At 35.2% G+C, this 25,915-nt stretch overlaps 1 protein-coding gene across 1 annotated transcript; it reads left to right on the forward strand.

Annotated features, from left to right (window-relative positions):
- Positions 1–119: 119 nt before the first annotated feature.
- LOC141338164 (NLR family CARD domain-containing protein 3-like) lies at positions 120–24,254 on the forward strand. Its single transcript, XM_073843721.1, has 7 exons — positions 120–178; positions 427–534; positions 643–703; positions 1,144–1,336; positions 1,502–3,263; positions 10,802–10,888; positions 24,077–24,254. The coding sequence occupies exons 1-7, from the start codon at positions 120–122 to the stop codon at positions 24,252–24,254; spliced, it is 2,448 nt and encodes an 815-aa protein (XP_073699822.1).
- The last annotated feature ends 1,661 nt before the right edge of the window (positions 24,255–25,915 follow it).

A 25,915-nucleotide genomic window follows, 5' to 3' on the forward strand; every position in this document is an offset into this window, starting at 1 on the left:
GATATTAAATGAGTGCAGGCCATTACTGTGAACTGACTGATGAGACAGAGGAGGATTTGAGAAAGTTAATTTAAATATAATCTGTGGACCAACATCTGTATCTGCTTTTAGATGAAACCATGGCCTCCAGAATGAATCTCTCTAAAGAACATGACACACAGATAAAGACCGTCAAGAGGTGAGAAAACTTGACATTTCACATTTTAATGGTCAGTATAAATAATAAATACAATACTACATGAATGAAAATGACACATTCCTTTTAAGGAAATATATTAACCTTTTAACTCTCAAATCACAACAACAGACCCCTCAAGTGAAAGATTAACTTTTTGAGGAAGTTTTAGAAAATAAAGGTGTTTCTGTCAGAGCATGATGATATTTTCAGAAACTTTGAGAAATAATTTTGTTTTGCTGTTATTTTAGTCTCTGTCAGAATGAATCTCCTGAACCCAGCTGTGTGTCCATGAAGAGTGACTGGTCAATGAATCATCCAGTTAATTTCAGTTCGGGAGAATCATCTGCTGATCTCAGGTGTTGCTTAGTTTACAGTATAAAACACATATGAAATTAATTTATTTGCTGATTTGCATTAAATATAACACATATTTACAAAAATTATAAATATTTGTTTAACTACAGTCAAAAACATAAAGGACCAGAATCACAAACAGCAAAGAAGAACTTAGACTCCATTTTCAAGGTTGGTTTTGTGTGTTTGTCCACCGAAACATAATAACCCTAAAAGAAATCTGTGAAATTCTCTCTTCAATAGTCACAATTACTTTTCTTCACATTTAAGATAATTTGTAAGCCACTATAAAGCAGATCAATGACCACTAAAGTAGAGAAGATGAATCCATATGTAACCTGACTGCTGCACAAAGATGAACATCAATCTAGCAAACAGACAATCCAGTCAAACTCCCTCTTTTAACCTCAGTATCTGTAGACGCTGATGTTTGAGCATAAAGTGGAAGTTATTATCAGGTGTGATATAATTCAGTGATGTTTATGAGTATTTATGCCTTTGACTAAACTACAAAAAAAAAATCACTCTTGACTCTTGTGTATTGATTTTTTGATTCACATTCTCTGTGACTGAATGGAGGTTTATTGTTTGAATATTTACTATGATTTCAGGAGATTGAGCACAGAATCGTCTCTGAGTTAAAAAGTTTTAAGAGACTATTGAGTCCAGATTACCCAGAATGCTCTGAAAGAGACCATTATGATGATGAGGGTCATAACAGAGTCAGAGAGGGGCTTCTGAAGATCACACTGCTCATCCTGAGGAAGATGAAGCAGACAGACCTCGCTAACACACTACAGACCAGTAAGAGCTCTGGATCAGCAGATTATAGCCTGTATTTTTATGATCAACCTTCTGTCTTCAGTCACTAATGTTCCTGAATGTCACGACACATCTAACATATCAAACCTAAAAATACATTTCTAAATTATTGCTCTGCCGATAACAACAGTTATTTCCTTTGCTCAGAACTGATGCCTGTGTATCAACAAAAACTCAAATCCAGACTCCAGGACAAATATCAGAGAATCAGTGAAGGAATGTCCAATCATGGAGACTCAACACGTCTGAATGAGATCTACACAGAGCTCTACATCACAGAGGGAGGCAGTGGAGAGGTCAATAATGAACATGAGGTGAGACAGATTGAGACAGTGTCCAGGAGACCAGAGACACAGGAAACACCAATCAACTGCAATGACATCTTTAAACCCTCACCTGGACAAGACAAACCCATCAGGACTGTGCTGACTAAAGGAGTCGCTGGAATTGGAAAAACAGTCTCTGTGCAGAAGTTCATTCTGGACTGGGCTGAAGGAAAAACCAATCAGGATCTTCATTTCATATTTCCACTTCCTTTCAGGGAGCTGAATCTGATACAGAAAAATCTCAGTCTTGTGGATCTTCTAAACCACCTTCACACAGAAACCAAAGAATTTAAGTCGTCAGATTATGAAGACTACAAAGTCATGTTCATATTTGATGGTCTGGATGAGTGTCGTCTACGTCTAGATTTCCAAAACAATCGGAGCTTGTCTGATGTAACAGAATCAGCCTCAGTGGATGTGCTGCTGACCAACCTCATCAAGGGGAATCTACTTCCTTCTGCTCTCCTCTGGATCACCTCTCGACCAGCAGCAGCCAATCAGATCCCTCCTGAGTGTGTCCACCAGGTCACAGAGGTACGAGGATTCAACGACCCTCAGAAGGAGGAATATTTCAGGAAGAGAATAAATGATCAGAGTCTGGCTGATAGAGTCGTCACACACATCCGATCATCAAGAAGTCTGTTCATCATGTGTCACATACCAGTCTTCTGCTGGATTTCAGCCGCTGTTCTAGAGAGGATGATGGGTAAAGCAGAGAGAGCAGAGATTCCCAAGACTCTCACACAAATGTTCACACACTTCCTGATCTTTCAGACCAAACTGAAGACACAGAAGTATGATGGGAAATATGAAATCAATCCTGATCAGGCTAGAAAGACTATTCTGTCTCTAGGAAAACTGGCTTTTGAACAGCTGGAAAAAGGAAACCTGATCTTCTATGAAAAGGACCTGAAAGAGAGCGGCATTGATGTCAGAGAAGTGTCAGTGTACTCAGGAGTTTGTACCCAGATCTTCAGAGAGGAGTTTGGACTGCAGCTGGGGAAGGTGTACAGCTTTGTTCATCTGAGTATTCAGGAGTTTCTTGCTGCTTTATTCAAGCTGCTGTCCTTTTCTGAACAAAACACAGGACTGAGGAATGAGTTCAGGTCACCAATGACCAGTTTACTGAAGAGAGAAGTGGACAAGGCCTTACAGAGTGAGAACGGACACTGGGACCTTTTCCTCCGGTTCCTTCTAGGTCTCTCACTAGAGTCTAATCAGACTCTCTTACAAGGCCTCCTGAGAAAGACAGTAAGCAGCTCTGATATCAATCAGGAAACAGCTGAATACATTAAACAGAAGATCAGAGAGAATCCCTCTCCAGAGAAATCCATCAATCTGTTCCACTGTCTGAATGAACTGAATGATCGCTCACTAGAGCAGGAAGTCCAGACATACCTGAGCAGAAGAGATGTCCTTTGTCTCTCTGGAGTGTCTCTGTCTGCTGCTCAGTGGTCGGCTCTGGTGTTTGTGTTGTTGAACTCAGAAGAAAAGCTGGATGAGTTTAAACTGAGTAAATATGATCCATCAGAAGAATGTCTCCTGAGGCTGCTGCCAGTGATCAAAGCATCTAGAAAAGCTGAGTGAGTATTTTACATTGTCTTTGTTTTATTGACATTGTTTTATACGGTATAGGTTTGTGTTTCTCTGTGTTACTGTATATTTTAAGGTCTTTCATATTTGACACTCAGCTATCATCATAAAGCGCTCTACTAATGACCTGATGAGTTGAATCAAGTGTTTGATTAGAGAGATTTGTCTAATCTGTGCAAAGTCAATATGCCTTTAGGAACAGGGTTGTGACTCTCTGATATTATAAATATTGGAATTGGGATCATTACCAATCACTTAAAGGTTACATTCAGATTTTCTGAAAAAAATTAATAAATAAATAAATTCAATCTAATAATTCATAAGTTATTAGCAGAGGTGGAAAGAGTAATAAAATATGCTATTCAAGTAAAAGTACTGTTACTTCAATGAAATTTTACTTAAGTACAAGTAAAAGTACTGGTCAAATAATCTACTCAAGTAAAAGTAAAAAGTAACTCATTTAAAACTTTACTCTAAGTAAAATTTAGTAAGTAATTTTTTTATTTATTTTTTTGAACAGCAGTGCTGGGTGGGGGATTCTAGTGTTATTCAAAAAAACAAACAAGGGGATATACTTGAGGAAACAACTTTACAAATTAAAGTGCAATAAAAACAAATAAATAAGATACAATAAAAAAATAACCATATAAAACATTTAGGCAAATAATCCCATAAAACTTTAAACATCACACTCTCTTCTATGGGTGAGCATTCATTATAAAACACTCACAGGACAATAATTTGGACAACTAGGCAAATGTTTTGACGCAAAAATACGATAGGGATCAGAGCCCAGAGAACGCGCATAGTTTGAGAATCAATAGCGGACTTATGCGTGCAGAATGTACGACTCTGATATACACGAGTGTTATACATTAGGCACGCGCAAGTTTGTTATTACCTTGACATTAGCGCGACGGTTTGCTTCATACATGCAGCCGAGAGATGTAACTCTGCAAAACTGTCCGTCTCCATCTTTCTTGAGTTAGCGCGCTGCGTTTGTTCTCCCGCTCACCCAGCAATCAGTAGTTTCCGGTGCGCGATCCCCTCCTTCCCTCCACGCACATTTTTTTTTTATTAATTTTTTTTTATTATTTTTTATTTATTTATTTTTATTTAGTAACGGATGATATTTAAAATGTAGTTAATAAGAATATTTAAATGAAAACATACTTAAGTAAAAGTAAAATTACAAAATTTAAAAGTTACTTTAAAAAGTAGAAGTACACAAAAAACCTACTCAATTACAGTAACACGAGTAAATGTAATTCGTTACTTTCCATCTCTGGTTATTAGACAAAATGTTTTTTGGTGAAACTGGGGAAAAAGTGAAAGATTTTTAGTCAATGCCACTCAAGGGACAATAGATGCAAGCATGTAGTCAAGTGACATTTTACTTTTTTTTTTCTCCAGAAAAATATGGTTACTGTTTGGTATGCAGTTCAGTTTTCATGTTTGAAAATGTGCTTTATCGTTTTCGGACGTGTGAGAGCCATATGGTCAGGGGGCGTTCTGCACTCATCAATCCGCTCGAGAGCGCTCTCACCATGGCCAGATTTTCTGGAATTTACCGATGTCTCTGTAGTGGTTACACATGACATGTAATTCATATTATGTCTATGGTTACACAGGGCTGCCACCTCTCACGTATTCAGTGTGAGACTCACGCAATCGACACTTTTCACACGCTCTCACGCCACACATCCATTTTCTCACGCAGTCAAAAGCACCCTCAGTTAAAACTGTAATAATAAGATACTGGCTAAACAGATTTGGCAAAAGCTTCAGTGCGTATTTGTGTTTGTGCTCTGGAAATCGCCAAAAGACAACGTGTTTTCGTAGCGCTGAGCAATGTAGCCAATCACAGACATTTATATTGATCTAGAACCATAGATATATATATACGTAGATACCCCATTGGACTGCTCCAAGCACGTAGATGCGTCCGCCATTTTGTAACGGTCCACTTGACTTCATTCACCATACTGTAGGTTCGCAGACCAACGGCTGTGCAGGATTGTGGCATTTCGAATATTCACTGATTACTATGGTCAGTTACATAGACCTATGGGTGAATGACGTCAAGTAGACCGCAGTGAAATGGAGGACGGCTCACGTATGACGGTTACAGTCGCTAATGAGGCATCTACGTATATATATCTATGTCTAGAACGCCTGTGATTGGCCATTGTGTTCTGAATTCACTCACCTCTAAACGGCAGATTGCACTTGGCTCTCACTGTAAATAAACGGTTCATTGATAATAAAAGGACTTTTGCGATTAACTGAAGCGACACGTTTTAGTGATTATCAAGGAAGGGCTATTGCACACTCCAAGGCTACGTTTAATCCGTTTAGAATTTGAATAAAAGTTTTGTTTTTCGTACCCGGTACAAGAAGCAGAATTTCGGGAGTGATAAATCCCTCATGAATGAAGGATTATTTTTCGAATATGAGAAAAATATAATTTCTCAGAACAGCAGACTACAGAAAAATATTTGAATTTTCGTGTCAAAATAAAAAAAAATTTAAATGCAGTTGCAATTATTTATAATGACTAAATCTAGGAATTCTTTTACTTCACATAACTTTTTACCACAACAAGGAAAGTAAATAGTTTTGCAGCACTGCAGCAGTTATTTTACATCATTTTATGATAAAAATAAAGTATGACATTTTTATAAATATATAACAAAAAATAACAAATAATTTCACAATGCTGAAGTCAGACCAAATTTTTATAAAAAATAAAAAAAAACTGCTCATGTGAACATGTGTGTAGCACCTTTTTTGTATCATGATTTAAAATGCAGTATTTAGTTCTAATTTTCAATTTATTATTATTTTTTTAACTGCAAAAACGGTTTCATTGCCAGAAAAAAAAATATTTATGGCTGGTAAATTCTCTCAAATCACCAAAAAATGTTGTTTGTATCATGAATAAAATGGCAGATATGGCAAAAAGTTTTAGGCCCTGCTTGTAAGTGTAGAAATTACAAGAAAAGTATTGTAATTCCCCTACTGTAGAATAAGAGAAAATAACATACTGGTGAAATACTCATTTTTATTTACTTTACAGAATTGTTTTCCAATATTACTGTCGATCAATGCTGTATATCAGAAAGCTGCCTTTTACTCTTTTCTAGCAACTTTTTGATAGCTGTTTTTGTTGTTGTTGTTTATTAAATATTAGTACTCAACAAAAAAAATGTAAACTATATTTTAAATGATGTATTTAATAATAAGTGTTTAGTATTAAGAAGCCTGTGTTCGTGATGGTGATTTTAGTTAACGTTACATTGTTCCGCCTTTAGATGGCGACAAGAGACTGTTTTATGAGTGAACAGTTAAAAGTGACTTTGGGACTTTTAAACTGAAAATTTAAGCGGAAGTTATGTTTAGCTTCAACAACAGTTTGCCACAGCGAATAAATGGACTGAGCAGCAAAATCACCTTTAACAGAAGAATGGATGTTAATATTTTCTTCAGTAAACTTTTAAATTAATGTCATATCATCGTGAATATGAATAATGAATCAGATGCAGGTCCGTTAATCACTTGCTCAGTCCATCTCTCTCTCTCATAATACTCAAACATGATACAGTGAGGTTTTAATACAGTAATCATAGGCTTTTAATGAAGCAACTCAACTTTCCTTCGTTACTAGTTCTAAACTGACGTTTTGGAATTAGTGAGATTTGTAATATTACTTGCATATCATTGCTCTTTTGTTGATTCTGATTGCTTTCATTTTCCTCATTTGTAAGTCGCTTTGGATGAAAACGTCTGCTAAATGACTAAATGTAAATGTACTGCTGCACAATAAACGGGCTGGATACAAATTAAAATATAGTTCAGGGTTAAGACTCAAGTCATTTTGGGGAATATTTATGGGAATATTTGGGTCCTATTTTTTGAGTCAAATGTGAATTTATTTAATTTTGAGTCTGAAGTCTATTAAAATGGGACTTAACTCTGAGTCACTCTCAGTTCCTGGTTTAATAATTGATATCTATGATATGTATTACATCTGTGTTTATCAGCAATTACATTAGACACATGAGTCCAGCACTAATATAAGGCTTTTGACAGGCTGAGTGAACGCTGGCGCAACTGGCTGCCGCTGCTCGCCGAACTTTACTTGAACTTTACTTGATTTCGTCGAATTTTACTTTTTGTCTGACAAAATGTGGACTTACCATTTCTGCATCATTGTGTGGATTATCTTCTCATCATTGTTCCATTCGGCAACCTCGCTGTTTGTATATACAGCGACTGAACTTTACCGGCTGCGGTGTTTCTCTGATCAGCCCCCGCATCTGTTTTACACTCAACCGGACATCATCTATCGACCTCGCCCGAAATACATCCATCGAGATTCGCGACGGGGCTTCAGGTATGACGAGTCGAAAACTATAAGGTCGTTTTGGACCCTCGGCCCTCGAGTCGCACGGAAATCTCAGCGGTCTGTTGACCAAAGCGTGTTAGCCAGCATTGACAGATTGGCTAAACCCTTACTGGGGGACACTGGGCTCAAAATTTGACTTTTTAATGTTCGTTCACTTTCAAACAAAGGCATTCTTTTAAATGACATCGTGGAGGACAGCGCGTTTGATTTCTTCTGTCTCGTTGAGACCTGGCAGCAAGAAAATGACTTTTTAGAACTCAATAATGCATGCCCTCCTGGGTTTGTTTACATATCGAAACCTCGTGCCTGTGGACGTGGAGGAGGTCTTGCGATTCTACATAAACGGTCTTACAAAGTTTCACCATTAACTATGTCGACATATGCTTCTTTTGAATCAGTTGTTTTATCCATTAGCGGTCCTACGCCCACTATTTTAGCTGTTGTTTATAGGCCACCTAAATACTGTAACACATTTTTAACTGATCTCTGTTCATTCTTAACTTCACTGTGTACTCTGTCACCTAATATTATTTTGTTGGGTGATTTTAATATACACGTGGACAATGCTGGTAACTCAGTTGCTAAGGAATTTATTTCCTGCCTAGACAGCTTTGGTCTTAAGCAATATGTGAACTTCCCAACCCATTCTAAAGGACACACACTGGACCTTGTCTGCTGCTCTGGTGTTACACCAATGGATTGTGCAGCCACTGTTCTACCCATATCAGATCATAAACTGCTCTCTTTTAATGTCAATATTACGCTCTCTAGATCCAAACAACAACGTTCCATGATGTTCCGTAATATAAAAAAGATTAATGTTTCAGATTTTGCAGCTGCTATCACTGATCTTTCTCATGGTAATCATCTTTTTTCCACTGATGATTTGGTTTCCTTTTATAATTCTGAGCTGCAGTTTCTCTTGGAAAATTTTGCACCTCTTAAATCCCGCACAGTATCTTTTACTCACTCTGCACCTTGGTATACTTCTGATCTTCGTCAGTTAAAATCTAAAGGCAGGCGTTTGGAATGCCTTTATGGACGGACTGGTCTTACTGTACACAGAGAACTGTACAGCGAGCACATTCTTCTTTATAAGAATGCTCTTTCTACTGCCAAAAGTGATTACTATGCACATTTAATTGACTCTGGAGACAGTAATAACAAAGCTTTGTTCTCCACGGTAAATCGCCTTCTGAAACCACCTGATAGTCTTCCTGCATACCTGTACTGCACTGCTCAGTGTGATAAGTTTATGGCATTTTTCAATGACAAGATAAGTGCTATTTACCAGCATTTGGCCTCTTCGGCTAATCTACATTGTAACTTAGGTTTTTTATCTGCTTTTTTCTTGCCATCAGAACAAGAAATTTCCAAACTGATTTACAAATCTAATTCCTCGACATGTATACTTGATCCCTTACCAACTCATCTTGTCAAAGCCTGTCTGCCTTCTCTTTCCTCTTTTATTACTCGCATTGTTCATTCCTCTCTCAGCTCAGTTATTGTTCCGTCATCTCTCAAAATAGCTGCTATAACCCCAATTCTTAAGAAACCTGGTGCAGACCCTAATAATTTAAATAATTTTCGACCAATTTCAAATCTCCCTTTTATTTCTAAAGTCCTTGAAAAAGCAGTTGCAGTACAGGTTCAGGAACATCTTACCAACAATAATCTTTATGAATGTTTTCAGTCAGGATTTCGCTCTAAGCATAGCACAGAAACTGCTTTGGTCAGAGTAACCAATGATCTTTTAATGGCTGCTGATGGTGGGTTTTTATCAATTCTTGTTTTACTCGATCTGACAGCAGCTTTTGATACTGTCTCTCACACTATTTTGCTCAACCGGTTATCTGCTATTGGCATCTCTGGTATCCCTCTTGCCTGGTTTGCCTCTTATCTGTCCAACCGTACACAGTTTGTACAACTTAAAAAATTTAACTCTAAGCCTTTCTCTGTTAATTGTGGTGTCCCTCAAGGCTCGGTCCTTGGCCCTGTATTGTTTCTTATCTATCTTCTCCCACTTGGTAAAATACTTTCTGACTTTGGTATTAAATTTCATTGTTATGCTGATGACACACAGCTTTATGTATCCACTAAGCCTGACTCCACTCTTCCACCCGACTCTCTTACTAATTGTCTCCATAAACTTAAAACCTGGTTCTCTGCTAATTTTCTTCAACTTAATAGTAGCAAGACTGAAGTTCTCCTTATTGGATCTAACTCCAGTCTTTCAAAGTCCCATACATTTTCTTTATCAATTGATGGCTCCTCTGTTTCACCTTCCTCCCAGGTAAGGAACTTAGGGGTCATCTTTGACAGCACCCTCTCATTTGAAGCACACATTAATAGTATAACTCGGTCTTGTCACTTTCATCTTCGTAATATTGCTCGTCTTCGTTCATTTCTCACTCCACATAGTACTGCTATTCTTGTTCACTCACTTGTCACTTCTCGCATTGATTATTGTAATTCTTTATTATTTGGTCTATCACACAAATTTCTCCACAAACTTCAGCTGATTCAGAATTCTGCTGCTCGTATCATAACTCGGACACCATCTATGCAACATATTACTCCAACTCTTCAACAGCTTCACTGGCTTCCCATTAAGTCTCGCATTGAATTTAAGATTCTTTTGATTACATACAAAACTCTCCACAATCTGGCTCCACGTTATCTCTCAGAACTCATTCAACCCTACACTCCTTCTCGCTCTCTTCGTTCTTCTTCACTGGGTCTTCTTCAAACACCCAATGCTCGTTTAACCACTATGGGTCACAGAGCCTTTAGCCGTGCTGCTCCTCGTCTTTGGAATTCCCTCCCTGCCAACTTACGTGACATAGACTCTTTATCCCAATTTAAGGCTCAGCTGAAAACCTATTTATTTAGATTAGCTTATCTTACATAATTGCTGTTCTTAATTACATTCTTTTTACTGCTGTCACTCTGTAATTGCAGTGTTTTTTTTTTTTTTTTTGTGGTTTTTATTATCTTAAATCTTTTATATTTCTGCTTTTCTGTACGGTGACCTTGAGTGGCTTGAAAGGCGCCTTAAATAAAATGCATTATTATTATTATTAATAACTCATCTTTAGTTTTTCTGTTTATTCTCTGCAGTCTTTCCTGCTGTCCTATTACACAGAAAGGTGCTGCTCTGATTTCTGCTCAACTGGAGGATCCACACTGTAAACTGGAGAAACTACGGTGAGTCTCATCACATCTCAGTAACTGTAAGGTTTGGAGTAAAAAGTAAAAACTCAGATGTGTTTTCTGAAGCAGTGGTTTTGTTTGCTGCCCTTTCACCCTCAGTTCAAACCCTTTTTAATTAAATGTATAAATAATTAATAAATAAAAATAATTAAATTGGCATCTTATTAATTGCAATATTTTGATGAAGCCTTTAGTGTTTGTCTTTAATATCACAGCTACAGTGACTGCTAGAATCTAGAAGTGCTTCTTTCATTACTGCACACCAGTATTAGAGTACAATCGGGCCAAAGACACGTGTCTCCTCAGAGTTATCAGACAAATGAATATTGAATGCAACTTCCAAAGGGAAAATATAGAAATATATGAGGTGGAAAGAACAGCTTTTTATGTCAGACTCGAGGTAAAAGACACACCAGTATGGGGCAATAGTTCTACAATATTGATATAAATATTTCAACTAAAGTAATATGTTTTACATTATATCTAAGTTAATTATTGTCTAAAACAACCCCTTCAGCAATGATTGTACCATATTCTGCTTTGATCAAATAATTCACTTTTATTAACTGAGTACACTGTAAAATGGATTTATTAACTCCTTCAGCTCTGCTGCATATTTTGTATTTTTTACTGATTTTGTCCTCCCTGATTTCAAAAGAGCACCGACTCACATACATTGGAGTAAATTGATAAAAATGGTCTCATTTCATAGTAATTTTTTAACATATTCTTTAAACACATGGGTGCAATAATTACTATTTTTTGATTGCATTTTTTCATATTTTGATAAACACAAATAAAAGATCAAATTTTATTATTATTTAACTGAGATTAAATGATTATTATAATAATAATAATAATAATAATAATTATTATTATTATTATTATTTTTATTATTTTTATTTTACTGAGATTTAATTGAAGGGAGGCAGTTTGTCCTCTAGGGGTCTCTATTCTGCAAGATAAGGCATCCCTGAATTAAAAAAGTGTCCTATTCCCACATACATTGGACTAAATGGATAAAAATGGTCTCATTTTACACAAAACACCTTAAATTTTAACACATGGGTGGAATAATTCATAGTTATTATTGTATTTGTTGATAAACCATAGTGTCCTAACTCTGATCAAGATCGCGGTGAGCGCTAGGGGCCGGTGTCCAGTTCATGAGCAGTGCGTCCTCCTCCCTCGTGTTTGGAAAGACATAAATCGAGATCGGATTGGTCTAGGAGTTTGATCTGTGTCTCTTTGGACAGATCTGATTGGGAGCTTTTCAGACATGTGACACAATACGTGATGATGTAATCACCAGTCAACATAAATGTGTTAAGGCAAGCTTCATTTGATAAATAACTCATCTATGTTTGGTCAGTTTGAGCGATATGAATATGAATATAAATATTACTTCATCATCGTCATGAAGGGGGCATTGTTTATGGGGCAAATTCAAACCTTTTATGTTATGTTATGTTATGTTATGTTATGTTATGTTATGTTATGTTATGTTATGTTATGTAAAATAAATGGAAAAGTGATGGGATGGACAAGAAAGTTGAGTTTATAAGCTTTCAAATTGCATATATGTCTAGTTCACTTCTTCGCAATTTATTAATTCTGTTCAATAACTCTGATGAGGGGGGATACAGAGCTGAAGAGGTTAAAAAACAAACGAACAAACAAAAAAACAGGAATTATTTCATCTAAAGAAAAAAAAAAAGATTGTGATAGATTCTTACACTGCTTGAAGATCCCATAACTTAAAATGGCTTTATACTATCTTAATTAAAAGATTGTTTATATCTTGTGAGTGATGTCATATTACTAAATATGATGTTGCATTAAAAATATGGTGATTATGTATTTTTTTAACACCAAATACCATCTTTTTTAAATGCTCCAGTTAAAGCTGAAAACATAAACAAGACCTTTGTTTCAAAATATAAGCCTGTATTTTTAATGATTCTCATTTGCTACATAAGTCTGTAATAATTTTAAATGTGTCTGTGCATCTTTAGCCCCATTGTAAACTACCACACGAGTCCAAATATAATATGATATAACACAATCCAAAATAAAACATATAGATAAATAATTACAAAAATACAAATTGACAAATATTTATCAATTTCATGAATAACAGATCTACAAATACTCAGTGGCACCAAGACTTGAATATTTTAATCTGTTTGAAGAGTACTTATTTAAGAGGAAACAGCATTCATAAATGCTACTTTAATAGAGTGATGTCTATTTTCCAAATTTCCCTGCCCTCTCAACCACCTCACAATCTCAAAAAACACCAGAGTAATATGTTATACTATAATGTTACTATTCATATTTTAATATTATTGTCTATATAGTACTACAAATGGTTTGATGAACGAAAATAATGAACTAGTTCAGTATCAGGAATCAAGTGTTATAGTGCATTTCAATTAGTTTCTTAGCTTGTGCTTGTTCTGTCAAATTGAAATCTCCATAGTGCCAATCCTGGTGTTTAGAAAAAGTAGTGCTCATACAAACACACAAACAAACACACTCTCACCCTAAAGATTAAACACAATCTCAGAGATCATTCATGTTCTTCACTCTCTGCAGGCTGATTAACTGCAGTATTGGAGAGGAAGGCTGTGCTGCTCTGATTTCAGCTCTGAGATCAAACCCCTCACACCTGAGAGAACTGGATCTGAGCGATAATAAACCAGGAGACTCAGGAGTGAAGCTGTTGTCTGCTCAACTGGAGGATCCACACTGTAAACTGGAGACACTAGGGTGAGTCTCATCACATATCAGTAACTACAAGATTTGGAGTAAAAAGTAAAAGTAAAAAAAAAAAACAGTTTTCTGTTGAAGTGGTTTTGTTCGCTGGCCTCTCGCCCTCAGTTCAAACCATTTTAAGACATTTGAATCTGCATTCTTACTGCTGTGGTTTCAGAAAGCAACACAAACAGTATTTTTAACCACATAATCATCATCATGTCTTTGTTACAGACATTTAAATAACATAAGTACTGGGATAAAAGCTTATAGTTTGGATATACACACTTATTGTCTACTGTAACGATCAAAAACGAAAGTATAACACGTATGTAGAGTAACGTTTATTCTCTTCACCAGGAGAGGGCGACAACTGCACGTTTAAAAAAATATTTGTCATTGAATTAAACATTCAAGAGATTCCAATAGTGAAAGTCTTTATTAATTGAGACACGGGCTCCTTCATTTTTTTTTTAGGTTTTTTTTCAGACTTAAGCAATGAACATTATTTCAGAACCAATAGTAAATTATGTCATTTTGTTTAATTTTCTAATCCTTTTTTTCTTCAGAATCGTGATCTCCAGTTTATAAAAGAAAATTGTTTTTCAGTTTACCCAGAATCATGCAGCATTTTTATTACTGCATATAATTCATTAAAATATAAGTTTAATTTCATAAAGTACAAGTTCATATCAAAATGCACCTACATTTATTTATTTATTTTTTTTGCATTGTGTTTTTTTGTTGAATAAAATACTATTGTCCCCTATATATTTCATCATTGAGGATTTATTTAAAAAAGTTAAATCTCGTCTCGTCTCGTCTCGTTCTCGTGAGCCCAAAATCTCGTCTCGTCTCGTCTCGTGAGATAAGTGTCTCGTCACACCCCTATGATTTATAATTACTACAACTGACTTCCAGTCACAGCCTCAGATGAAATCAACTGAAATAAAAGCAGAGGATTAAACAGCTCCACACACAGCATTACCAGCTTCACACATTACTAACCAGGGCTGCGTTTCCCAAAACCAACTTTGGTCACAAGTTCAGTCGTTACCAACAGAGTTCAACAGAAGTTGTGACCATAGTTGGCTAATGATGCTTTTGGGAAACGCACCCCAGTTTGACTTTATTTGTCACACAGAAGTTCACACTGAGAATTAACAGAGGTTTATTTTCATAGTTTTAGTGAATTTCATTTGAAGGTTACCATTTTTTGAATAGTGTTTGCTTTAGTTGGTCACTAGGTCATTGTCTTTATAACATTGTTTTTTAAAGCACATTATCATAAAGAAAAATTCAGATATACAGATCTTTGAACATCACGAAACAAGCTACTAAAAAATCACAACACAAATAGCAAACACTAAAGCAAATAGTTAGTATAAAAGAAAATACTAAGACAATTCATTTATTCATATTGCAGTGCATTTTGGGAGGCATGGATGACTTTTGATTGGTTCTCCCAGAATGCACTGCAGCATAAAGCATTTTGCTTATTTTGTTTACTGTCACCATTATTGAGGTTCATTTGCTGATTCTTAATGAATGTGTGTGAACAGGTCATATGTGCAAAGTGTTTTGGGAAGCATCATATTACCAGATTAAAACATAACTTAAAACAACAATAAAAAATTAATTTACCAATCACACATTTAGACTCTGGATGAGATCAGTGTATCAGGCCATTACACGATAATTATGTCATTGTTAATAATCAGCCAACATCACCTGATCATGTTTTCTTTTGGCTTTTTTGAGGCCAATTGAAGGAAACTCTGACCACATTAATGGTGACTTTAAACAAACCATTCAACATCTAAACCTCTGTTCTCAATAATAACTTTTTTGTTAGACATATGACAGAAATGAAGTCAAAGCGGTTAGTAATGCGTGAAGCTGGTGCTGCTGTTTGTTTAAAAAAAAAAAGTGTTGTTTTTATTGTGAATATAGCCTACACAAATATAATAAATATTTAGAATAGTTTCGAAAAATGTCTTACTCTTAAAATACCACAGAAGGAGTAGCCTATTGTTGAGTAAAGTTGTTTCCACATTTATAAGGGAGGAATAAATCAAGTGATGGTGTCGGCGCCTCTGGCAGTTCAGCATTAGGCTACTAACTGGACAACGCAGTCTGTTCATTGACAATAAAATACAGCCAATACAGGTAAATAATTACAAAAATACAAATTGACAAATCTTTTTCCTGTTCATGAATAACAGATTTGCAAGTACTCAGTGGCACCAAGACTTGAATATTTTAATCAGTTTGAAGAGTATTTATATAAGAGAGAACATCATTCATAAATACTACTTTCTCTAATTCAGTGTGAGAAAAAAAATACAGTGATGTTCATTTTTTTCATTTCCCTGCCCTCTAAACCACTTCACAATCTTAAAAACAGAAGAGTAATATGTCAAATTAAATAGTTAAAAATGTAAGGGTCAAGAGATCAACTAATGCAAACATTGACCACTTTAAAGGTTGCTTACAAAATGTGATTTTCTCCTTTGGTGATTCTGCTTGTTAACATCAGGTGTCTTCAATAATGATCAATCATCACTTAATTAATCACTAATTATCTCATTAACTTTAATGTCATAAACTCTGCTTCAGTGTTAATTTACACTCTTGAGAGTAAACTCAAATAAACTCCCGGGAGAGATAAATTAACTCTGGCCTCAGTCGCACTTGAGTTGCATTTTTATAGTCTTCAGACTTGACTTGACGATTACTTTTGACCCGACTCCAGGAGAAGGACTTGTGAATATGTTAAAAGCAACTCGAGTCTTTTATCCTTAAATACTGATATTCACAGTAGGGCAGGGGCGGCTGGCCCATGGTGGGCGATAGTGCATCGCCCTCCTTGAGCCATACGAAAAAAGAGAGGAGAAAAAGACTCTTATTTTGCTGGTCCTAGTCTGCATATTACTGTACAATCAACAGCACTGAATGTCACTTTCCAACCTACACTGTAAAACCCCGCCCCCTTGGGGGCGATCTCAGTCAGATTGAAAATCGCCCCAGCCGGTCTCATAGAGTTATATTGTGAGATTTTTTTTTTCAAATTTTGAACCTTACAATGCATTTCAATGGGCACCGGGAGGGCTCGCCCCAACGTGATTTCGTAATACGCACTGATGCGTGCTCGAAGATGTACAGCACGCACGCGTGTAGCGAGACGTCTGAATGCATTGGCCATGCTTTCAATGGAGAGGGAACTTGTCAGGAACATACCTGATTTTAATGAGAGGGTAATTGATCACTTTGCCTGCTTAAAAGAGAGGCGAGCAAAATTTCAATACAAGTGATGTGTGTTATTAAATGGTGAATTGTTTATGTTATCACGGCCGTAGCCAGCTATGAGGTCACCGAGGTCCGGACCTCGGTCATTTTTTATATTCAAAAATAAAATGTCAAGCTCTTTGAATGATTATTTAGCCGTTTAAACCACCTCATATCACATGAGTGTTTGCTGCGAGAAGCTAGCACAGTGAAAGGGGCTTGAGAACGCGTTGAGTGAGAGCGCGGGTGCAGCAGCCTCCGTTTGTTGCCAGATCCACCTATTATACGTGTTTTTTGACTCGTTTGTCCAATTTAGTGTGACACTTTGGGACGTTTATAAAGTTTTGTATGTTTTATGTTGTATTCTCCAAATGTTGAATTTTAAATAGTTGTATTGATTGCATATTGGCAGCCAAATTTATACTGAATATGTTCTGGAAAGATTTGATTAATTACAGTTTTAATATGAGAAATAAAAAGTCTTTAATTGTAAAGCAGAATGGCTTTTTTTTTTTTTTTTACTATTAGAGGGCAAACTAGTTGATGACAATGTGTCTCTTGATGGCCATGGTGGAAGTGTTTCAGTGTATTTGAGACCATTGCGATAAATTTAATATAGCTATTCAAAATACTGTAAAGTTTGTACAATTCATGCCTGATGTTGCCATCTAGGAACAGGGAAACCAAATCAAACAATGCAATGTAATGCTGTAAAGTTGGCTATCTGAATATTATCATAATTTTACCCATTAAAGCGGTTATCTTTACCATCATCGGAACAGTTGCCCCCCCAGAGATATTTGTCAGGAGCCGCCACTGCAGTAGGGTGTTCAATTGCGTTGAGGTACAATTCATATTTCTTTATTAAATAACTTACAAAATAATTAGAAAACTTTCTGTGAGGAGTTATTTTACAAACAGCACGAGTGAATCTCCGCAAGCTCTCTGTCTTTAAATGACCACATCGCGTCTGCACTATAAGCGAGCTGCACACTGCACGGTTGAAACAGGAATTGTCACAGTTTACATCGTCACTAAAGTTTATAATTTGCATTTCTTTTCAAGTTTGGCCAGTATTTAAACCATTCAGCACTTCTGCGCTCTCCAGAGACGGTGTGCTCATGCTCACTCAATAATTGCCCTATTGTAAAAACTAAAGTACACAGCATGATCAAACATTTAATAACATATTGAAAAAAAGCCCCCCTCAACCGCTTAAATAATAAAAAAAATCCTCCCTCCCACAAGAGTCACGTAAAAGGGAAATTCACCCCAATTTCAAAAATTGTGTGTAGTCTAAAATGAAGCCACTGTTTTTTGTTTTGTTTTTTTTTTCACAAAAATAACATTTATTGACTTTAAAATGTGAAAATACATTTAAAAATATCATACAATACATTTCAATTTTGTATTTTTCAGTCTGTTATTTTTATTTTGCATAAACCTAAACATGTATAGATTTTAACTATAAAATCTTTAGTTCCAGTACAGGGTATATGTCAAACATTACATGACAAACCAGTTTTCATGAATGCTGCTTGTCAGAGAAAGTGTTAACAGCATTATAAAATAACAGTGATATCTATTGATTTTATTTTGAGTTAAAAGCTAACTTAGAAAAGTGTTTTCAATATCATTTTTAATATCAGTGAGAATAAAAATAATGAACATTTATACAGTGGTGGCCAAAATGATTCGAACACTAGTATTTTCACCAGCTGAAATCTCACAGAAATCTCACTGGATTATTTCAATTAATGGCAAAATGAATGTTAGGAAATGAAAACTGATATTTCCTACTTACACACTACAGCAAAAGATAGAAATAACTGACCTTAAACCAGCCGGTTTAGCCGGTAAAAATACTAATGTTCAAGTAATTTTGGCCACCAATATATATATATCAATCTTCATATATTACAAACATCAATTTATCTTATCTTTTGGTGTCTTTTCTTCAAAGAATTTTATGTAAAACAGCTCTATATGTATCGAGTGCATACAGAAGACCTAAACGGGATGCATTAATTCTGGTTTCTGCGTGTGACGTTCAGCATGAATCCTTTTTTTTTCTTTCCTGAGATGGACATGAGCTGGCATCATCTTGCTGGGCTGGAGTCTTCTTCCCTGCAGTAAATAAAAAAATTGTTATTAATGTAAAAGTTAACAAGCAAAACTGACAGCTTGATGACAATATACAGTAGAGCTGCACGATTCTGAATAAAATGAGAATCACGATTTTTTTGCTTAAAATAAAGATCACGATTCTCTCACGATTCTGGAGAACTTTTTTATTTTAAATGTTTACCCCTGAACATTAGGTTATCAAACAGCAGTAAAATAAGACATAATAAACTTTGCTTTAAATTTAAAGACATTTAATGAAAAATAATGTAATAATGTAAGGGGGAAAAATCACCATTAAACATAAAAAAACAAACATACAAAGGTCTTATGTCAGAGTAAAGAGATTTAAAGATTCTTAGCTAGAAACACTTGCCTATCAACATTTTATGGCTTTCATCGTCCACTCTGTGGGATGCCCAAGTTTTCTTCACCATTTTACAAATAAACTCTAATCTAATCATAACAAACCATATAATGTTGGAAAGGTCTAAGGCTCCTAAATAGATATTTGACTTTTTGTTGTGCTACAAATTATGTCGGAAAAATTATTTATGACAAGAGTGTCATAGATTATTTTATGACTAGAGTGCACCTCAAAAATCTACTTCATAACAGGAGTTCCTTTTAAACAAACAGACTTCCTCATTGCCTTTTTCCCTATTACACTTTATAAATAATAAGAAATGATATATCAGATGAATAAAACTTAATTTCAAAATTCATCCTTTGAAACCATTTTAAAATCAGACATTGCACTAACATGGACAATGTACATAAATCATATTACAAAATGTTTTTGCCCATGAATTATAAAGATTTAAGTTTCAATTCTTCATTTTCACGTCTCTGTTCAAAAATGGGAGTAACAGTTAAGAGGTTAATTGATCGTCATGCTCATATATTGTTCCATTGCTCTGCTAGTTCATAAATCTGGCATGATCAAAGTACTACTCTTTCAATATTCAAAGTGCAAATAGAGACCGAATCTTTGCAGCATGACACAGAGCTAATACACAACTTATTATAGGCCACATACTAATAACAGCCTAGATATTTTATGTAGCCTAATTTGCGCGCATTGGGGAGTCGCTCTGTAAACGCAGGGCATTAAAATTGCTTTTGAATGTGCGTCAGTGTTTTAGCCTACTTTTGGGTTGTTTTAACGATCGCGCGAAAATCTCGGCGGCGCAGAGCGTGCATTCTGCAATGCAAGAAATTACTTTAACAAAGCCATCTGAAGGTGGGTGGACACCAACGGGATTTTGAAAAGCGTGTCCCCAGTGGAAATTACTCCCCTGCAGAGGTGGGTAGAGTACCCAAAATCTGTACTCAAGTAAAAGTACAAGTACTTATGGAAATATTTACTCAAGTAAGAGTAAAAGTAACAATCTTAATAGTTCCTTGAGTAAGATTAAAAAATTATCCAATGAAAAAAGTACTCAAGTAGCTAGTTACTAGTTACTTCTTGATATGAAGTGAAGACCCTGAATTTCAAACTGTTTGGAAAGCTTCCGCACACCTCTCCTTGAAAACATTATATATATATATATATATATATATATATATATATATACATATATATATATATATATATACATACATACATACATACATACATACACAGGGCTCGCAAAATTTCTGGTAGCCCTTTGGGCAGGTGCTCTTCAGATTTTGGTAGCCCGAAAATTAATTTAACTAGCCCAAATAAAAAAAAGTAATTTTATTTCATTATTTTTATTTCATTTAGTGTATCTGCAGAATTTTTAAATATTAATTTAAAGCAATTCATAACCATTTTTAAGATCTGCAAAAGTAAAATAAACATTTATTGGATTGGACAATGTAAAGTAGAATATTAAGCCATAAAATGGCATGATTTATCATTCAGATACAGTTTCACACAAAAACAAAATATGTTACACTATGGCATTTCATCCTTTATAACATTAAAAGGGATAAATTGAGTATATCATTTATTATATTTATTTGTAACATAAATATTACTGTACTTGTTTAGATTTTTAGAAGGCACCTTAACTTTTTACATTTACAACTCTGTGTTTGCTGCAAAAAAACATGGGACTCACGGAAAATCAAAACTAATAGGCGCAACAGCATACACAAAGAAACAAGCATGAACAAACCTACTGCGGTAGAAAAGCACCATTGCGATTGCAAACGTGACATTGATTTTATACAACAGTGGTTCAATAAACTAGTAGTTAATATTAACTGACTTACATTTTAGACACATCATTAACTGTTTTTGCTAACGAAAATAGTTCTAAGCAAAGTAACAGCAGAACCTCCATGACTCTCCGAGCAACACAGCGGTGTTTCAGAACTGAATGATTTAGCATTTAATGAATCGAGTGCAACATTATCAAGCTGCAGACTCGGAGCCTGCTGCATCGACAGTCCCGCACCCAGAGTCCCGCATTCTCAGACCCCTCGTTTTTCGAGACAGCGCCTCCTGCTGTTCGGAAGATCGTATAACACCCTTATCCAAATGCCATTGAAAACATTAGAATGCAATATTACGGTCTCTTTTTATTTAAAGTTATCCAAATATATATTTGCGTTCCCTGCTTAATGCATGTGCCAAAAAAAAAAAAAAATCATTGTGTTCTCAAACTAACTAATTACCCAGTATTTATTTTTTGAGCGTGGGTGTAATTGAAAGGAAATTACTGATGCAACCGATACAAATACAAATTGAACTATCATCTGAAAAATATTATGTGACATTATATTGCTACAATGTTTTATTTTGTTTTTGTACAATGTTTCAAATTCCATTTTTTTTTCTTTCAGCTCAACATATAATGGTCTAATTAACATTATACCATGCTAACATTACAAAAGATATTTTGAATGTGAACCAAAAATCAAATAATAGACAAAACACCAATAATGAACAATTCTGTATTTTATTTAACGATCACCTTAATCACTGTCATCTTGCTGTAAACAGGACAAAGCAAAGAAAAAAGGAAGAAAGAATCGTGTTAGTGACTTTATTTTCGTCTTCAATTGCATTAAAAAAAACTCCTCATTTATAAGTTGCTTTGGATAAAAACGTCTGCTAAATGAATAAATGTAAAATGTAATGTAAATGCATAAGGTAAAATAATTACTTTCTGGGAGGCAAATGTTGCTTCTTTTCTCATTCTTTTTGCAATCACCCGGTCAAATTCCTCAACTTCACTAAAAGAAAAGATGAATGCCATTGTCAAAAATATTGTGTAATAATAATTTTTTTTTTGCAAATGCAAATTACAAGCATACCTAGGGTGATAAGTAGGGCCACGAAGGAACACCTCCTCAGCCTCCTGCCAGGATAATGCCTGCAGCTCACATAGGCCATGAATGATGGCCTGTCCATATAAATAAATACATTAATTAATTAATTAATGTATAAAACATTTCATATATGGCAATAATAGAAACAATCCAATTGACAAACATGTGCGGGCCTACCTCAGGAAAAAGAAAACAGTAAAATTAATATTGATCCATTTTAATACTTACGTTTTAAGAACTAATTTAAGTAGTCTATATAAATTATATAAAGTAAAATAATTACTCTGGCATTAATTAATTCAATTTATAGTTTTAGGAGAAAAGTTCCGATAATTAAAAAAAGGTAAAAAAATAATTAATGATGACATTCTTTGATATTAACACACTTAATGTATTTAATTGGTCTACTTTAATGTCAATTAAATTTAATCAATTTTTTTACAATGGCTTGTCTACAAAAAGTCCAAGGTTAAAGGCTAACGTTAGCTATCAAAATATTTTCGGGGAAAAAAGGCAAAAAAACATACATTAACGGCTCAAATTTTGTTACAAACTATCATTACAAATATTAAATAGACTGTTCATATGTTGGTGTATCGATGAGCTATAAAGTAGTTTGATTAAAAAAGAAATCATTGAATAAAATTGACGATACTCACCGTGTTTCGGTTCTTCACGTGTTTATCCATGTGTTTATCCGATCCAATTTGAAAGGTGGTGCTGTCTCGAATAACGAGGGGTCTGAGAATGCGGGACTCTGGGTGCGGGACTGTAGATGCAGCAGGCTCCGAGTCTGCAGTTTCATACTACTCATCGAGTGAGTCAGTGAACGAACTGGTTGAATCCATCTATGGTTGAATCCGTGACTCGCTCATTAAGACAGTGACTACTGCCACCTATTGGTGGTTCGGTTTTATATTTAAAGGTATTGCATTTTTCCAATATTTTAGATTTATGTTTTAAAAAAAGTATAACATTAATCTTATTACATTATTTATGTATTTGCACTTTTACTGTGTAAATGCATTTTTTTGGAACCTCTTATCTTCATGAAACAGTCTAAGTAAATACAGTTAAATGTCTATTTCATTGCATGCTCGTCTTTCCTGTGCTATGGAAAGATGGAGTTTGTTGATACTGATTTAATTTGTGTAACCATACAGAGTCTAATTATTCTAATTTGATGTACTGATAAAATTTAAGAATTTGATGTGAATGGTGACACATACAGTCAGTAAGGTTACGAAAATAAATTTAAAAAGTGTCCTAGAAATCAGTTTAAAGTAAATATCACAAATATTCAGATTAAAGAAAGCCTATAGAGTAGTGATGAGACTATTGCTTTAGAATGGATTAATTTACTGCAAAAAAAGCCTTTTTTTTTTTTTTTTTTTGCCCCGGACAAGTACATTTTTCATTCGGACAAGTGAATGTCTAATTTACAAGCACATGTCAAAGCTTAATGTCAAGCCCTGCTTCAAATGGTTTGAAGAACAAAAATTATGAACTAGTATCAGGAGTCATGTGGGTAAAGTGCATTTCAATTAGTTTCTTAGCTTGTGCTTGTTCTGGCAAGTTGAAATCTCCATAGTGCCAATCCTGGTGTATAGAAAAAGTAGTGCTCATACAAACACACAAACAAACACACTCTCACCCTAAAGATTAAACACAATCTCAGAGATCATTCATGTTCTTCACTCTCTGCAGGCTGTATAACTGCAGTATTGGAGAGGAAGGCTGTGCTGCTCTGATTTCAGCTCTGAGATCAAACCCCTCACACCTGAGAGAACTGGATCTGAGCGATAATAAACCAGGAGACTCAGGAGCGAAGCTGTTGTCTGCTCTACTGGAGGATCCACACTGTAAACTGGAGACACTCTGGTGAGTGTTATTATATTATTGAACACAAAAACTGTGTGAAAATCATGGGCGTCGGAAGCAAAATAAATGTGGGTGGGTCCTCCCCCAGAAAAAAAAAATACTGTAGTATATGCCATTTTCTGTAGACTGGTGCCTTTTATTTAATGCATTTTTATACAATGCCATATTTACAAATATTACAAAATACGGCGATTGAAACAACATCTTCAGTGGCGCAATTGATAACACGAGTAACATATCGTTTTTGACGCGGGAGACCCGAGTTCGCGTCCGCCTTTTGTTGAAATCATTTTCGAAATTGTCTCCCTTTTCACTTATATCACATCGGAAAGGCATTTGTTTATTTGTAAATTAATGAAATAATTGAAAAGTTGAAATAAAGTATCAACTAGGGTTAGGTACCGTGTATCTGAGCAGAAGTTACGCTGTTTTACTTTGCTGTGTCTCGGGAGTGCAGCAGGCACGACCAACTAGTGAAAACCCGGAATGAGTTTAATTGATATGGACTCTGAATAAGCCAAGTGGAATAAATTTGAGGAAACCACAGCATGTAATTTAAGGCTTTATCTAAATGCAGTTTAATTTATTAAGGCATACCTCATACAATGGATTTGACTGAGTCTGACGAAAAGTGCAAAGACATACTCGCTGAATTAGAGACGGTAAAAGTGGGTGGGTCCAATATCATTGGTCTTCAAAAGTGGGTGGGTCCTGTCCCACCCACGTTCAATGGTTCCGACGCCCATGGTGAAAATACTGCCAAAAAATTCATGTTAAAGGGATAGATGACCCAAAAAATGAAAATTCTGTTGTCACTTTACTTCTCTTTAAGTCATTTCAAAACAGTATGACTTTCTTCTGTGGAAAATAAAAATAGATATTTATTTTTTAGACGTTTACCAGAATAACAAATAATAGCCAGTACTGGGCAGAGCCTATAGACAGGCCTTACTTCTGTAGGCATAAATTCGACAACCTGTGTGAGAAATACAATTAATTATTTTCTCATAGCCTAAGTATAAATTTATTCACTCACAGCTACCCCCATCTTTGGCACATTGCCTGTTTTATTGAGCTGACATATCAAAGTATGTGACCATGGAGAACTCTATAGATCAGTGCATGCGACACACTGGACACTGCATTTTGCAGACCACTATCCATTAGGTGTAAATAAGCAACAGTCTTAGCTTTTGTTTTAAACAATATAATGATTTTATTTCATTAATATTCAGTATTAACTGATGTCTCACAAAATGGTGTTTTATTTTTCTGCCAAATAAACATTTTAAGTAAAGACACAGAACCGCTTTGCAACTGACTCCAGCATAACGCACAGAATGGTGCTTCGTTCCTGAATGAATATGACTCTTTGAATGCATCTGTTGAGTGAGTGATTTATAATGACCCAATAGTAGAGAAAGCCTTTTGATTTTTATTCCAGAATGTAGTGTTGTCACGATACTGGAATTTCTAACTTCAATACGATACCTTGAAAAATATCGATATTCGATACTATTTTCGATACCACAGAGATAAAAACTACCACAATATTGAGGATTTTTTTTTTTTTTTTTTTTAAATAAATACAGTCTAGAACATGAAAATGAGGTATATGCATATGTACACTGCTACAGCTCTGTTCAGCTTCTTAACTTAATTTGT

The sequence above is a fragment of the Garra rufa genome, chromosome 7 (assembly GCF_049309525.1).
Source record: "Garra rufa chromosome 7, GarRuf1.0, whole genome shotgun sequence".
Classification (NCBI taxonomy): domain Eukaryota; kingdom Metazoa; phylum Chordata; class Actinopteri; order Cypriniformes; family Cyprinidae; genus Garra; species Garra rufa.

Coding starts and splice junctions, on each gene's coding strand:
- LOC141338164 (XM_073843721.1), top strand. CDS start 120: ATGGCCTCCAGAATGAATCTCTCTAAAGAACATGACACACAGATAAAG. Junction 179..426: donor CAGATAAAGACCGTCAAGAG/GTGAGAAAACTT, acceptor CTGTTATTTTAG/TCTCTGTCAGAATGAATCTC. Junction 1,337..1,501: donor CGCTAACACACTACAGACCA/GTAAGAGCTCTG, acceptor TCCTTTGCTCAG/AACTGATGCCTGTGTATCAA.